The 14165-nt window shown below is 64.0% G+C and overlaps 2 protein-coding genes across 6 annotated transcripts in view; one reads left to right on the forward strand and one right to left on the reverse strand.

Annotated features, from left to right (window-relative positions):
• Window positions 1-894, reverse strand: part of FANCA (FA complementation group A) — a 37112-nt gene extending 36218 nt beyond the window's left edge. For 2 of the 5 annotated variants that reach the window (XR_008735173.1, XM_055727049.1), the window contains exons 1-2: window positions 820-875; window positions 149-258 (exon numbers count right to left, since the gene is read on the reverse strand). Coding sequence is in view for 4 of the 5 variants with exons in the window: in XM_055727049.1 (XP_055583024.1) it covers window positions 149-258; window positions 820-859 (150 nt within the window). In the remaining variant the exon portion in view is untranslated. Of the gene's footprint in view, window positions 1-148; window positions 259-819 lie in introns of all 5 variants that reach the window. The other 3 variants (XM_055727047.1, XM_055727048.1, XM_055727050.1) reach the window with 3 other exon arrangements.
• Window positions 895-6091: 5197 nt separating this feature from the next.
• SPIRE2 (spire type actin nucleation factor 2) lies at window positions 6092-13925 on the forward strand. The gene is made up of 15 exons (XM_055726793.1): window positions 6092-6379; window positions 9374-9411; window positions 9694-10053; window positions 10362-10442; window positions 10520-10684; window positions 10774-10860; window positions 11016-11139; window positions 11236-11402; window positions 11849-11999; window positions 12122-12255; window positions 12618-12752; window positions 12824-12891; window positions 12981-13008; window positions 13120-13235; window positions 13326-13925. The coding sequence occupies exons 1-15, from the start codon at window positions 6166-6168 to the stop codon at window positions 13531-13533; spliced, it is 2076 nt and encodes a 691-aa protein (XP_055582768.1). The 5' UTR covers window positions 6092-6165; the 3' UTR covers window positions 13534-13925.
• The last annotated feature ends 240 nt before the right edge of the window (window positions 13926-14165 follow it).

The raw sequence follows: 14165 nt of genomic DNA on the forward strand, positions 1-14165 counted from the left end.
TGCTCTTTCTTTTCACATACCATGAAAACTGTGTTCCCAGGACATTCACTCTACAGTTGCCGTAAGAAGGGCCCTGGAACCCACCTCCAGCTGGGATCTCCTGTGATTCCCAGCCTGACCATTACACCCTGAACCATTGTGCTCCTACCTCCAAGAGGAGGTCGTTCAGGTTCTGATGGTGATCCAGAAGGCGCAGAGCCGCTTCCTGGAGCTCCGCTCCACTCCCAAAGGCACTTTTTCTTTTCCTGGCTCTCCCTGCTGAGAAATATGGATTTCTTTTATAACCACAGCTTGCTCCAACAGCACCCCCGAGGACACCTCGCTCTCTGCTGCTGCAGCACACATCTCGGACAGAGCAAAGGCAGCCCCAGCCAGACCCTGGTTAGCCAGCTGTGTGACAGGAGCAGTGCGGGATGTTTCTGCCTGGTTTGCTCCGGCAGCTCTGCAGGTAAAGCCCCATGGCCTTCAGCACAAGCAGCCAAAGCCCTGCCAGGCACTGGCAGCCATCGGCCTCCAAAGGCCCTCGGCCCAAAGCAACCAAGGTGCTGCCCCGTCACCCCCAGCCCAGGACGGGAGGTGCGGCAGGGCCGCAAGAAGGCCACCAGCCTTTGGGAGAGGGGTTCTGGGGGGAGCAGGGCTGAGGAGAGCTGAGGCGAGGGGCTGCCAGGAGCCCAGAGCGCCAGGCAGGCCGGAGGATGGGGGTCTATGAGGGCAGAGAGGGGACATTCACCCCACCCTTCCCCTCTGCTGTCCCTGCAGGAAGCACCAGGCCAAGAGCTCTCTCAGAGAAGCCCCGGCGCCACCTCAGCCCGGACCTACCCAGCAGGTCCCGCCACGTCCTCCCGCCTGGGCCGGCCATGGCGGCAGGCCCGCTCGCTCCCCGCCGAACCAACCTGCCCGCCCTGCGCCGCCATTGGCCGCCCGCCGGGGGGACAGGCGCTTCCCATTGGCTGGAAGCGCGGCGTGGTCCCGCCCGCCCCCTCCGCCATCTTGGTAGTGGCGGAGGCGACGGCAGCCATGTTGGGGAGAGTGGGTGGTGTCGCTCGGCGGGGCGGGATGGGCGAGGTGGGATGCGCTAAGGTAGGGCGCGGTGAGGGGCATACGTCCCGCTACGAAGGCTGTTTGCGGCAGTGTGTGTAGGACAGGGTGGCTCAGGCCAGGTCGCCAGGAGAAGGGGTCTCCCCTGAGAGGCCCTGAGGGGAAGATGCTCACCCTGAGGCCTGGCTGTGGGGGGGCTTAGCACAGCAGCAACTGATACCCCCACAGACTGGCGGGGCCAGGGCCACCAGGGCTGGGGGCAGCCATCCACATCTCAGGCCTCTTCCTGGTGCAGCAGCCCTGGGACCAGGTCCTATCACCAGCTCCAACAGTGTTTCCCTGCTCCCGGCCTGATTCTCCTTGCAGAGAGCTCCTTGCAGCCCTGCTTCCCTCAGGGATGCTTCCCTGCGTGCCCATTGTACCGCCCAGGGAAGGCGACAAGAACTCCTAAGGGCAGAAATCCCCAGCCGCACACAACTGGGCATTGCTGGGGGCAATAAAGGTTTCAGAGGGAGCAGTGTGGAATTCCCACAGGGATTTTCCTCTCATCTTATCCCTCTTGGAGATGAACCGCTGCTGGTTAGCTGCCCTTAGCGTGCCCTGCAGAGGGTTTGGAGCAGAAGGTGGTAATTCGTTTTGATAAGGATGGCAGCGTACAGGCAGATGAACAACCCCAGGGTATTCACCGTCAGGAGGCTAGCTTCTGTTTGCAGACGTTAAAAATGCTGTGCTGGAATTGGCCATGGGATGTTTTTATTGCAGTGCTGGCCATGGGAGCAGGTGAGTCAGCAGCACTTGCTGCCGAGAGCTGGAGAAAGCCCTTCCAGGCAGCACAAGGCTCCGGGTCTGCACTGGCAGTGCAATGGGCTCCCACAGCCAGCCTGCTGCCACACCAGGGGCACCTGCAGCACTGAATCTCAGCCCGGAGACAGCAAGTGAAACCCTTCCCAGAATCACATTTCTGAATCCCTTTAAACCCCCGGTGCCATCATCAAATTTGCAGCAGCCCTGGGTTTTGGAGGGGCTGTTCGTCCCTCCTGTGCCCCCCTGAGCTCTGGTGCTGACTGGCGAGCTGAGGTAGCCCTGAGCCGGCAAAGCAAATCAAAACCTCTCCTGCAGCAGCCCTGCCGGTGGGGGACATCTGCAAAGGGCTCATTTTGCACATGGTGGGAATGGCCTACGCAGGGGAACGGAGGACATGGTGACAGCTGAGGGAGCGGAGGCACGGGTGGGAGCCTGGCTGTGGGAGGTGGCACCTCCATGTTGTCCCTGGGAAGGGACAGACGGGAGGAATGGGCTCCAAGGGGAGTGGGAGTACTGCGTCAGATGGGAGGTCAGTACTGAGGAATCGAGGGAGGTTAGAGACAGTAATTAATGTGATTAAGAAGCTGGAAGGACTCATCTGCAATAAAACGAAATATTTGCATTGGGGGAGAAAGGAAAGGGGAAGGGAAGGGACCTGCCTCCAAATATCTCAGAGATGAATGGGGAAGAAGAAAAGGAATTACTTAGCAAGGTACAAAGAGATACGAAAAGGAGAGCGTGGGGTGGGGCAGGGAGGGTAATTTTGGCTGGAGGTGAAGGGAAGCTGCCTGCCTCTGAGCTCTCAGGTGGGCACTGCACAGCCTGGGGAGCTGAGCTGAGCTCCAGCTACCAGCACACATCCCAGGAACGTGGGGGCTCAGGGCCACCAGGATGTCCCCTGTCCTGTCATGCCCGAGCATCCCTGGCTCCCTGCAGACAGGCTGGTTGGTACCCGTGTCCCATGTGTTGCACAGCCCCTCGCCTGTGCGGTCTCGCCCTGTGGGCTAGGGGAGCCATTGCCTGCAGGTGGAAAGGGAACAGAAAATGTCTGTTCTCAACACTGCCGGCCAGTCTCTGTGGCCTCACTGGTTTACTGGCCTGCAAAGAGCCACGCTCGCTGTATTTAATACCGCAATGCATTATCTGTGAGGTATGCTGAGTTAATGCAGTCTGCACCAAGAACTGGTTTTAATTAAAATATTAATGAAGAAGACTCTAGAAAGGAAATGGAGCTTTAACAAACACTCTGATTCAGTCTCTCTGCCTCTCCAGCCCCTGAGCCGTTGCAGTACCTTGCTCTCCTCCCGCAGGGCAGATCTGGCAGGGGCTGGCCCAGGGTCCCTAAGGTAGGACTGGCAGCTCTGGAGGAGGGCAGGAGAGCCGGCAGGCTCACTTCCCTTGTTCAAAGAAAGACTCAGCCTGGCTGTTCGCACCCAGACAAGAGGAGTGCAAAACCCCAGAACCTATGCAGTAAAACTGACTCCGCAAAGTGGGTGGCTTTGCAGAATCCAGCCTGATCCATTCAAGCACCACAGCCATGAGCCACACTTGCCTGGGTGGAATGGGCTTGTCTGTGTCCTGGGTCTTTCTCTGCTGCAGCTGAGGACAGGGCTGGCCCTCAGTGCTCACAGCCCCCATGGCTTTCATCAGGAGCACTTGTGCTCCTGCAAAGGGATCACTCAGCATGGCTGGCCGCAGCAGGCTGACTGACCTGGAGCTCAGGTTTCTGGGGTGCTCCAGAAGTTTATTCATGCAGAGAAGAGACTGGGGAGCTCTTACAGCATCTGTGCCCCAGGAGCCTGGTGCCTCCTGACAGACAGTGGTGCTGCAGACCTGCTTCCACCCCAGACCAGGTGGCTCATTTGACTTGGGGCTGGCTGGAGCTTTTCAGGGAACCAGAAAGTCTGGGAGCAGCAAGTGCTGCATTACACCGGGCACAGTCAGGGACTTGTCTCTGGTTCGACCAAAGAAGAAAAACCAGGAGGAAACCATCACCGTGATGGCCAAGGTGATAAGAAACCCTCTGAGGGGTCACAGGGAGGTGCAGCCAAGACCTCAGCATCACTGTGTGGAGCCAGAGGCCACACTCCAGGCAGCGACACCAGGAAGCTCCTTGAACTCTGGCCACATCTGAGGACAGCACGCAACAAGAGCAAGCTACCGTGTAAAACTCTCTTTCGTGGCCCCCAGTTTATTGCAGCATCTGAGGAAAGTGGAATAGGTGCATCCAACCTCGTGAGTTCTCTGAGTGCTCCTCTGAGGTTTCTGTGGCTTTGTAAGGATTTTTTTTTGCATGTGACAGATGAAACCCGTGTGAATATGTTAAACAAACGGGGCTCACAGCACACAGCCCTGCTGCAGGCTGCTGGGGAAGGGCTCTGCCCTCTGTCGCCGCCAGTTCGCTGGGGCACGTCCTGCTTCACTGCCGAGGGTGGGCAGCAGCCAGGAAATCTAACCCTGCTGGAGTGCTATGCAACCATTTCCCAACCTCTTCATTGTTTTTTTTCTCCCTATTTCTTTCATTTTTAATTATATTTCCCCTATGCACATACACACTTGGCTTTTGTTGATTATTTTCTGAGACAGTAGCTTTTAATTACATCTTGATCTTATATTAATTACAGTATTACCCATAGCAAAGGACTTTGTGCTTTATAATTCAAATGGATTCCCATGAATCCTGCAGGTTGGGTTATCGCTGCCTTCAAACGCTGCACAACCTCCCCGCTCCCATCCCCGACGGTGCCGCTCTGGCTGTGTCCAGAGGCGCTGGCAGGTGTGTGTGGCGCAGGAAAGCCGGCAGCCAGCTCAGCACAGCACATGCAGCTTTCCTCCCCCTAAAGTCGCTTCCCAAGCAGGCTCCAAAGCCAGCTGATTACAGGGTAAATGTCACATTCAAATCTCCCTTGTTGGTGAGGAAAGCCAGACCCAGACGTCCAGCACCGAAGCCAAGAGCTGCTCCCGGGGGACCAGAGCCGTGCGGCTCTCCTGCAACGCGCAGATCCAGCCAGGGATCCCAATGTGCTCCTTATCCCCTGCAATGTGCTCCTGCCCCAGCAATGGTGCATTTTGGTAAAACCAAGATGTGCAGACACTTTGGATCACCTGCATCCATCCTCCCCCTTCCCAAAGCCCGGGGCACTGCGCAGGGCTGTGATTCCCAGCTGTCTGACCCTGCTTTCCCATTTCCTTCCCCAGAGACAGAGACAACACTGCTCAGGATCTCCGAGACGGGCATTTCTCCACCACGGCGTTGCAGGCACCATCCCAGGCTCTTTGCTGGAGGTCTCTGGCCCCGGGACAGCTCTTTGGCCGTGTGGAGTAGATGAGCACCCATGTGGTGGCTCTATCCCGCTCCCAACCGTGCCAGCACGGCTCCGGAATTCACCCCAGTTTATGCTCATGGGTTAATGGGGCTGAGACGCGGTTTTATGCTTCTTCCATCATGGAAATGGGAATCTCATCATGACAAAAGCTTTAATTTGCTCTAACTGACCTTTCATGGGCCTTTCTGCTCTGCTAGGACCATCCTGCCCACGCCGTGGGTCTGGAGGGACCTGCTGGTGCCTGGGCATGAGCCAGCTATCAGCACCGTGCCATGCCAGCCTTTCCAGCTGCTGCAGGGCATTGTCCCCACACACTGTGTTCCCATGGGACACTGTCCCCCCGGAGGTTCCAGGTCCCCATCCCGGTGCCTTCAGCCACCATGCCATGCTGAGCCGTGCCAAGCCCTGCCGTGCTGTAAGAAGCCATGCTAAGCCCTGCCAAGCTGTGCTAAGCCTGGATGAGCCCTGCCAAGCTGTGCCAAGCCATGCCAAGCCCTGCCGAGCCTTGCCGTGCAGAGCCCTGCTGAACCACGCCAAGCCCTGCCGAGCCTAGCCGTTCAGAGCCGAGCCTTGCCGAGCCGTGCCAAGCCCTGCCGAGCCGTGCCAGGCATGCCGAACCCTGCCGATCCTTGCCGTGCCAAGCCGTGCCAAGCCCTGCCGAGCCTTGCGAGTCCTGCCGAGCCTTTCGGAGCCGTGCCAAGCCCTGCCGAGCCGTGCCGTGCCGAGCCCTGCCGAGCCGTGCCGAGCCTTGCCGTGCCTCTCGGTACCGCTCCGTCCAGCGCGCCGCCTCCCGGTGGGCCCCCCCGGCGGCGGCAGTCGGTGGCTCGGGCGGGGCCAAGCCGCGGGGGCGGGGGCGGTCCGATCCGCCGCCAGCTGCTCTGCTCCGCTCCGCTCCGCGCCGCCGCGCCGCGCCCCCCGCCCCTCCCGGGGCCCCGCCCGCCCGGTGCGGCGGCGGCGGCGGCGGCGGGCGGCGGCGGCGGCGCGCGGGGATGGGGCGATGGCGCGGGCGGGCGGCGGGGCCCCGCGGGAGCTGTCCCTGGAGGAGGTGCTGAAGTGCTACGAGCAGCCGCTGAACGAGGAGCAGGCCTGGGCGCTCTGCTTCCAGAGCTGCCGCGCCGCCGCCGCCGCCGCCGCCCCCGCCGCGCCTCTCCGCACCGCCGACATCCGCCTCCGCGGCGACGGGAGCGTCGTCCTTCCCGCCCCGCCGCCCGGTAAGCGACCGCCGCAACGCGGGGTGGAACAGGGAGCGGCCGCACGGGGAGCGGGGCTGCGCCGGTGCTGTTTACCGGCACCGCCACGGGGTGCTGCACAGCCCTGGGGCCCGGGGATACCAGCACGGGGAGGGGGGGCACCCGCAGTGGAGCCGGCGAGAGGGAGCGGCACCGGTGGAGTAGGGCCGGTACCGGGGATGGGGGGGCAGGCACTGGAGGGATGGGCAGAGGTAGCGGCCCCGCCGGGGAGGGGGGGCAGGCACTGGCGTCGCCGGCACCGGCAGCAGGGGACCGGTGTGGCACTGGGGGCACCGGCTGCGGCACCGGAGAGACTGAGAGGACGAGCAAGAGGGCTGGCACCGGGGGGCAGGAAGGCGGTACCGGCACCGGCAAGGACGGAGGCGAGGCCCCAGCCCCGGCCCTAGCAAGGAACCAGCGCACCAGCATCGGCACCGGCGCTGGCACGGCCAGGGACCATCGCTGGCACTGCGGTTACTGGCGCAGGCCGTGGGCTGGTGGCCCGGAGGGGCAGGGCTGGAGTGGCACCGGCAGAGCCTGGCCGGCTGATCTGGTGAGGCTGGCCCCAGGGTGGGGGGTGTGCAGAGTGCCCGTGGGTGCGGGGTTCACCGGGCCGGACCCCACCGCGGGGCTGCAGGACACCCGGCAAGGACAGACCGACAGGCGCGGGGACACACACCTGCAGGTGCACGGCACAGAGCCAGGCACACTGCCTACACACACCTGCACCCCCAGACCCCGCAGGGGACACTGTCCACTGCCTGGTGTGTCCCTGCGGTCCCCCGGGAGTGGCGGTTTGGGGCAGCACCGTCGCTGACCTTCGGACTGTCAGCCGTGCCCTCTCTGCGGGCGGCTGGCGCTGCCGGGCAGGGCCGTGGCGGTTCCGGCCTGTGTCAGGCTCGGCCGGCTGCCAGCAGCAGAGCCGGCTGGTGCGGCGTGAGCACCCGTGTGCCTAATGACAGACACGGCAAATGGCTTCGCCCGTCTTGCCCTGTGGGGAGGCCAGGGTGCCCAGAGACAGTGCCCGGTGCCTGGCGCTGTCGGACGCTGCAGGGTCTCCTGGGGTCTTGTGGACGGACAGGGACACTGCAGTGTCATGGCATGTCCTTACTGCTGGTGGCCGGGCAGGAATGTTCTCAGTGGCAGGGGACAAGCTGAGCCGTGGGAGATGGGGAGCGGGGTGCAGGAGGCTCATGGGGCCTGGGGGCGCATGGGGCAGCTCCGTGCCCAGGGCAGGGCCACACACTGCCATGGCACGTGGCTGTGGCAGCTAGGCACGGTGTGGTCACACCAGCTCCACCGGTTGCACATGGCAATAGCCCCACACCCTTCCCTGAGCCACTGTCAGTGCCACCGTGCTGCCTCCTGCTCCCTAGTCCTTCCTGTGCCAGCCTGAGCCACCTCCCCAGGGACAAATCTGGGCCCTTCACAGTGAAGCCCAAAGCTGGAAGGGCTCCAGGTGCCTCCCAGAGCCGCGGCAGGTGGTGGCACCAGCCTGGCACAGGGCTTGGCAGCTCCACCCGGGCACAGGACAGAGTCTGGGTCAGATGAGCTGGCAGCACCCGCCTGAGCCGCTCTAGTTCCTCACCCCATGGGAACTTCCTCCAGCAGCTGGAGGGAGCTTCTGGGACCAGCCAGGCTCAGCCCACTGGCCCAGCTCCTGCCAGTTCACCGAGCCATGGACAGTGAGAGGGGCTTCGGCCAAGCGTCAGATCCGGGGTGCCGATGTCACTATCCCAGGGGATGTGCTGCCACATCCTCTCCCAGCTAGGGCAGAGCATCCCAGGGCTGGCAGTGCAGCGGGAGCCAGGCATAGCCTGGGGCGCGGGAGTGATGTTGGGCTTATGTGTGACATGGCATGGCTGGACTCTGCATCTCCACCACTCGCACTGCCCTTCCCGAGCAGCACCTGGCCTGGCTGGCACATTGCTGATACACAGCCAGCACATGGCCGGCACCTTCTTGCGGCTGCTGCTCGCTGCCACATCGATCAGCTAAATGGACAGCTAATGGCCGGTGCTTCCCTGGGCTGGGGAAGGAGCACTGCAGCTGCTATCAGGAAAGTGGAGCTGGGGGCATCAGAGCACTGTCCTTGGGGATGATGAAAAAGCCACTCCTGCTCCTCATCCTGTGGCCCTCTAGCTGCCAGGGAGGTCTGAGCTGCCCACGAGCATCTCATGGGCTCGTGTGTGTAGGCACAGTGCTATGTGTATATGCGATAGTCTGGCTGTGCTGTCTCTGCAGTGGGAAGCAGCATTGTTGGGCACAAACACAAGGACACAAATCACTGCAGCGCATACCAGGCATCCATGTCATGTCCTTTGGGTGATCTGTGCATCCTCACTGCACCCCTGCCTCCTGGTGCTCATGCTGCCAAGTGCCCACACTGCTGGTGTCCACACCAGTGCCCACACTGCCAGTGCCCACACTGCTAGTGCCCACAGCCCAGCAGGGTGTAGGGGACATCTCCCTGCAGGTGCAGAGCTCTCAGCTCCCTTCAGCTGCAGGGCTGAGTGATAAAGGGGTGACACTGCCCCTGCTATGTGCCTTCTGGGTCTGGCTGGAGGCAGTGGACTGAGTGGCTGGTGCCTGTTTGGGCTCGTTGCCCAGGGCCAGTGTGTGCTGTGATGCTGAGTGAGGCTCACCATGCTCGGCTGGGCAGGGTGGGCAACGGAGACTGTGCCACCAGCTCGTAACCAGCACTGCCGATGCCAAGACTCAACACGTAGGTCACCGTTGTCCCATGGAGCCATGTCCTGAGGCTATGTCAGGATGGGTCCAGCTAGGGATGGGGGACCCAGTTTGGGGTAGGAGCTACTGAGGCTGGGACCCACTCAGGGTCACCCCGCCAGGTCCCCCCAGCTGAGGCTGGGTGGGTGCAGCAGCCCTGGGGTGTGGGACAGGAGGTGATGCTTGGGTGGGATGCCCAGCATGGGGCTGCAGATGCTAGTGGTGACTCTGCCCTTCTCCCCCTAGAGCTGCCCCCGCTGCTGACGCCCTCTGCTGAAGCCCAGGTATGTGGGGGCTGGACGCCTGTCCAGCCCTGCTGCAGCTTGCTGGTGACCTGGCCCATCTGCTGTCACACCCAGCATGGGGGTCCCTGGGTGGGCATGGCCACCTGTCCCCCCCTTGCCCTGCAGTGATGGGTTCCTGGGGTGCTGTAGGGGGTGAGACCCAGCACCCATGTCTGAGGCAGCGGGGGGCAGCTGGTGCTGGTCATGTGTGCCGAGGGGCTCCTCCCGGTGCGGCCAGTGCTGGGGTCCAGCCGGGGCCCTGCCAGTGCCATCTCCCCTCAGATGGTGCAGTCGTTGGGCTTCGCCATCTACCGGGCACTGGACTGGGGGCTGGATGAGAACGAGGAGCGGGAGCTGAGCCCACGGCTGGAGCAGCTCATTGACCTGATGACCAACAGCGACTCGGAGGACAGTGGCTGCGGCACGGCCGATGAGGGCTACGGGGGGCAGGAGGAGGAGGAGGAGGGGGGCGAGGGGCCGCTGCGCGCCGTGCGCACCTTTGGGCAGGCCATGCAGTGCTGTGCCGCCCGCCTGGCTGACCCCGCCGAGGCCCAGGCGCACTACCAGGCTGTCTGCCGGGCTCTCTTTGCCGAGACCGTGGAGCTGAAAGCCTTCCTCGCCAAGATCCGCGATGCCAAGGAGGTGAGTGCAGGCACCTGCCAGCACAGCTGGCACCACTGCCTGGCCGGGGAAACCACCCGTGAGCCCAAAACACTGGGGTGCGCATGGTGCTCCTCTCTGCACCCCAACCAGGGCTGCCAGCTCCCTCTCCCGGGGTGCTGTGCCGTGGTACCCCTGGCTCCCACCTGCCCCGGGCTGGTGCCGGCATGGACAGCTCATAGCAGGGATGGGGGTGCCCATCAGAGCTGTGGCCCTGTGGCATGGTCCCAGCCGGACCCTCGGTGCCGCTGGGCACTGGGGCAGGGTGACGCCGTCTCGTGCCATGGCAGATGCTGCAGAAGCTGAAGGAGGACGAGGAAGCGGAGGAGCGGCCAGCAGCGGAGCTGGGCAGTTTGCGCAACACTGACTGGGTACGGCAGCATGGCCGGGTGTGGGGGGCTGTGCCGCAGCCGTGTGGGAGCTGATGCCATGTCTGTCCATCCCCCAGGCTCGGCTGTGGGTGCAGCTGATGCGGGAGCTGCGGCATGGTGTGAAACTGAAGAAGGTGCAGGAGAAGCAGTTCAACCCACTGCCCACCGAGTACCAGCTCACCCCCTTCGAGATGCTCATGCAAGACATCCGTGCCCGCAACTACAAACTCCGCAAAGTCATGGTGAGCATGGCCAGGGTGAAACCATGCCAGTCCCCTGCCCTGCTGCCATGCCACCCTGGCATTGACACTGCCCGTGGCCCCTCTGCCAGGTGGATGGAGACATCCCCCCCCGGGTGAAGAAGGACGCCCATGAGCTCATCCTCGACTTCATTCGCTCCCGGCCCCCACTGAAGCAGGTGAGTGCCAGCACCGGCACACCGCCATGGCATGGCAGTGCCCAGCCTGGGCTTGGCAGGTCACATGGGTGCCATGCCCACCCGGCTGGGTGCCCTGCGGGTGGTCGTCCCTAAGCCACAGCCACCACTTGAGGTCCCATCGGTGCATCCTGCAGGCATCAGAGCGGCGGCTGCGGCCCCTGCCCCAGAAGCAGAGGACGCTCCATGAGAAGATCCTGGAGGAGATCAGGCAGGAGAGGAAGCTTCGGCCTGTGGAGACTCCATACCATGGCCAGAAAGGTACCAGCATTCCCTCCCTGCCAGGCTGCTGGCCACGCACCCGGCACCAGGGCAGGTCCCTGCTGTGCCAGGACTGAGCCCCATCCTGGTCCACAGGCTACAGCTCCCTGCCCTGCATCCCCCACGCCTGCTCGGGCCGCCTGGCCTCCAGCTCCTGCCTCGAGCTCTCCCGGTCCCCAGTGACCGTGCCAGCACGCCCACGGCCACGTGTCCTGCTCAAGGCACCCACCCTGGCTGAGATGGAGGAGATGAACCTCTCCGAGGCAAGAGAGGGGACACAGCAGCGCCCACACTGCTGGTGCCCGTGCTGCCAGTACCTGTGCTAGTGCTCACATTGCTGGTGCCCGTGCTGCCCGTACCTGTGCCAGTGCTCACACTTCCAGTACCCCTGCTACTGGTGCCCGTGTTCCCAGTGCCTGTGTCAGTACACACACTGCTAGCTCCCATGCTGCCAGTGCCCGTGCCAGTGCTCACACCACTGGTGCCCATGCTGCTGGTGCCCGCAGCCCAGGGGGGTGCAGGGGGCATCTCCCTGCAGGTGCAGAGCTCTTAGCTCCCTCCAGCCCTGAGGCTGAGGGGTAAAGGGGTGACCCTTCCACCCCCGCAGTGTGCCTCCTGGGTCATTGGGGAGGGTGGAGGCTGGGGGGACACGGGAGTACAGGAGGGGTGAGAGGGTCCCTGGGGTGACACTGTGCCCATGGCCCTGCAGGAGGAGGACTCCCCGGGCACAGAGGTGCCGCTGAAGCGGGACCGCTCCTTCTCAGAACATGACCTGGCACAGCTGCAGAGCCAGCTGGGGGGCAGCCAGGCTGCGCCCCAGGAGCCAGAGCCGCTGCAGCCGGAGCCCCGACCCCGCTCAGGTACCTGCCGGAGGTCCCCAGCCCTGCAGCACCTCCGTCCCCGGGGTGGCTGTGCTGTGCCCTGCGGCAGGGCTGGCACTGGGCAGCGTGGCCTTGCCACGGCCTCCCTGTTCCCCCTGCAGGCTCCGTCCCTGCCAGCTGCCACCCGCTGCCGGACGGCTCAGCACTGCCCCGGGCTGCCCTCGGTGCTGTGGAGGAGAGGCCGGAGGATGGATCCAGCGCAGCCCCCAGCACCAGCTCCAAGCATCTCTGGCTGGTGAGTGCTGGTAGTAGGGCTGGGCCAGGCTGGGGACACCAGGGCTGGGGATACCGTGAGAACGTGACCATGGGCACACAGCAGTCTGGCATGAGGGCACAAAGTACCTGGGGAGTCCCCATGGCCTCCCCACTCCCTCTGCTCGGGATGTGGGGCTTAAGACATGCCATGCCATGTGCCCTATGTCCATGCTGGGACACTGCTGGTGTTGGGGACTCCCTGACCGTGCTGGGGATGCTTTGCTGGTGCCAGGATCTTTTGCCCATGCCAGGAGGTGCTGCCCATGGCACAGGGATGCTCCGGTCCCCACCGTGCGCTGCAGCCCTGTGGCAGACCGGGTTGACGTCCCCACTTGCCCGCAGGAGTTCAGCCACCCGGTGGAGAGCCTAGCCCTCACCGTGGAGGAGATGATCAACGTGCGCAGGGTGTTGGTCAAGGCCGAGATGGAGAAGTTCCTGCAGAGCAAGGAGCTGTACAGCAGCCTGCGGAAGGGGAAGGTGGGAGCTGGGGCCAGAGGGGCTGAGTGCTGCCTGCCCGGCCCCCGGCTCTCACCCCGCTCTGCCCACAGGTCTGCTGCTGCTGCAGGGCCAAGTTCCCCCTCTTCTCCTGGCCCGCAGCATGCCTCTTCTGTAAGCGGTGAGTGTCGTGCCATGCCACAGGGCTGGGAGGGTGGCAGGGGGGTCCCCGCCATGGTCCCACTCACCAGCTTCTCTCTGTCCCCCCAGGTCTGTATGCAGCTCCTGCAGCCTGAAGGTAAGGGACTGGCTCTGGCCAGTGCCAAGGTGTCCCTGTCCTGCTCCCTCCCTGTCCCTGTCCTGCCCCATCCCTGTCCCTGTCCTGCCCTGATGCCTGCACACCTGGCAGATGAAGATGCCTTCCAAGAAGCTGGCTCACATCCCTGTCTACGCGTTGGGCTTCGAGAGCCTCCCAGGCTCACTGCTGGCCAAAGCCCTGCCACTGCGGAGGCGAGAGACCTTCCAGTGAGTGTCACAGCCCTGAGCCTTCCTCCCCCCACCTCCTCCCCTCCTCCCCTCGGTTGTGCCGGGGCTGACGGTGCACCTGTGCCACAGCTCGCTCCCGGGCACGTGCTGGCGCCGGGTGGAAGAGGAGTTCCCCCACATCTATGCCCAGGGCTCTGTCCTGCGTGACATCTGCAGCGACTGCGCCGGCTTTGTCACCGATGTCATCTGCTCCAGCCGCCGCAGCGTGGCCGTCCTCAACGCTGCGCCACGGCGCACCAAGGCCCGCTCCCTCTACGGCGACTCGTGGCACAAGTGAAGGGCCCGGCGCAGGGGTGCCAGCTGCCCCGACGTAGACCCTGCTCGTGGCCACCTGGATGTACATATATACATAGGATGTATACATACAGCCTCTATATTTATATACCTGACGGACCAGGGGGTGGCGTGGGCCAGCGGCACGGCAGGGTGCCTGCTGTCCCCTCCTGTCCCCGCCGCCGGCGGGACGCTGGCATGGCCCCGGGGGGCGGATTGTGCCACGGGCACCACTGCTGCCAGTCCCGCTCCTCTGGCCCCGCTGCTGTGCCAGGCCCGGTGTGCCAGGCGGGTGCCGGGATGCCCAGCGCCGTGGCTGGCGCGGCCACTCTGTATGTCCCCCGGCTAATAAACCCGCTGGGCTGCCCCGGGGCCACGTGGCTGTTCCTGCGTGGGTGGGTGGGCTGGCGTGGAGGGCGCGCGCATCCCCCCCGGTCTGGGGCGGGTGGCCCACCACCCCCAGCGCCCCACCGTGGCCCACCTGAACGTGTCCCCCCTCCGGCCGCCCCTCCTGCCCCCCCCGCTGTGCCCCACGCGTGATCCCACACACGGCTCGTGGGAACACCCCATGCTGGCCCCCGCGCCACTGTGTGCCCCCGGCCGCCGGGCTCCCCCCGGCTTGTCCCGGTGTCCCAC

Source organism: Falco cherrug, chromosome 14 (genome assembly GCF_023634085.1).
Source record: "Falco cherrug isolate bFalChe1 chromosome 14, bFalChe1.pri, whole genome shotgun sequence".
NCBI lineage: Eukaryota > Metazoa > Chordata > Aves > Falconiformes > Falconidae > Falco > Falco cherrug.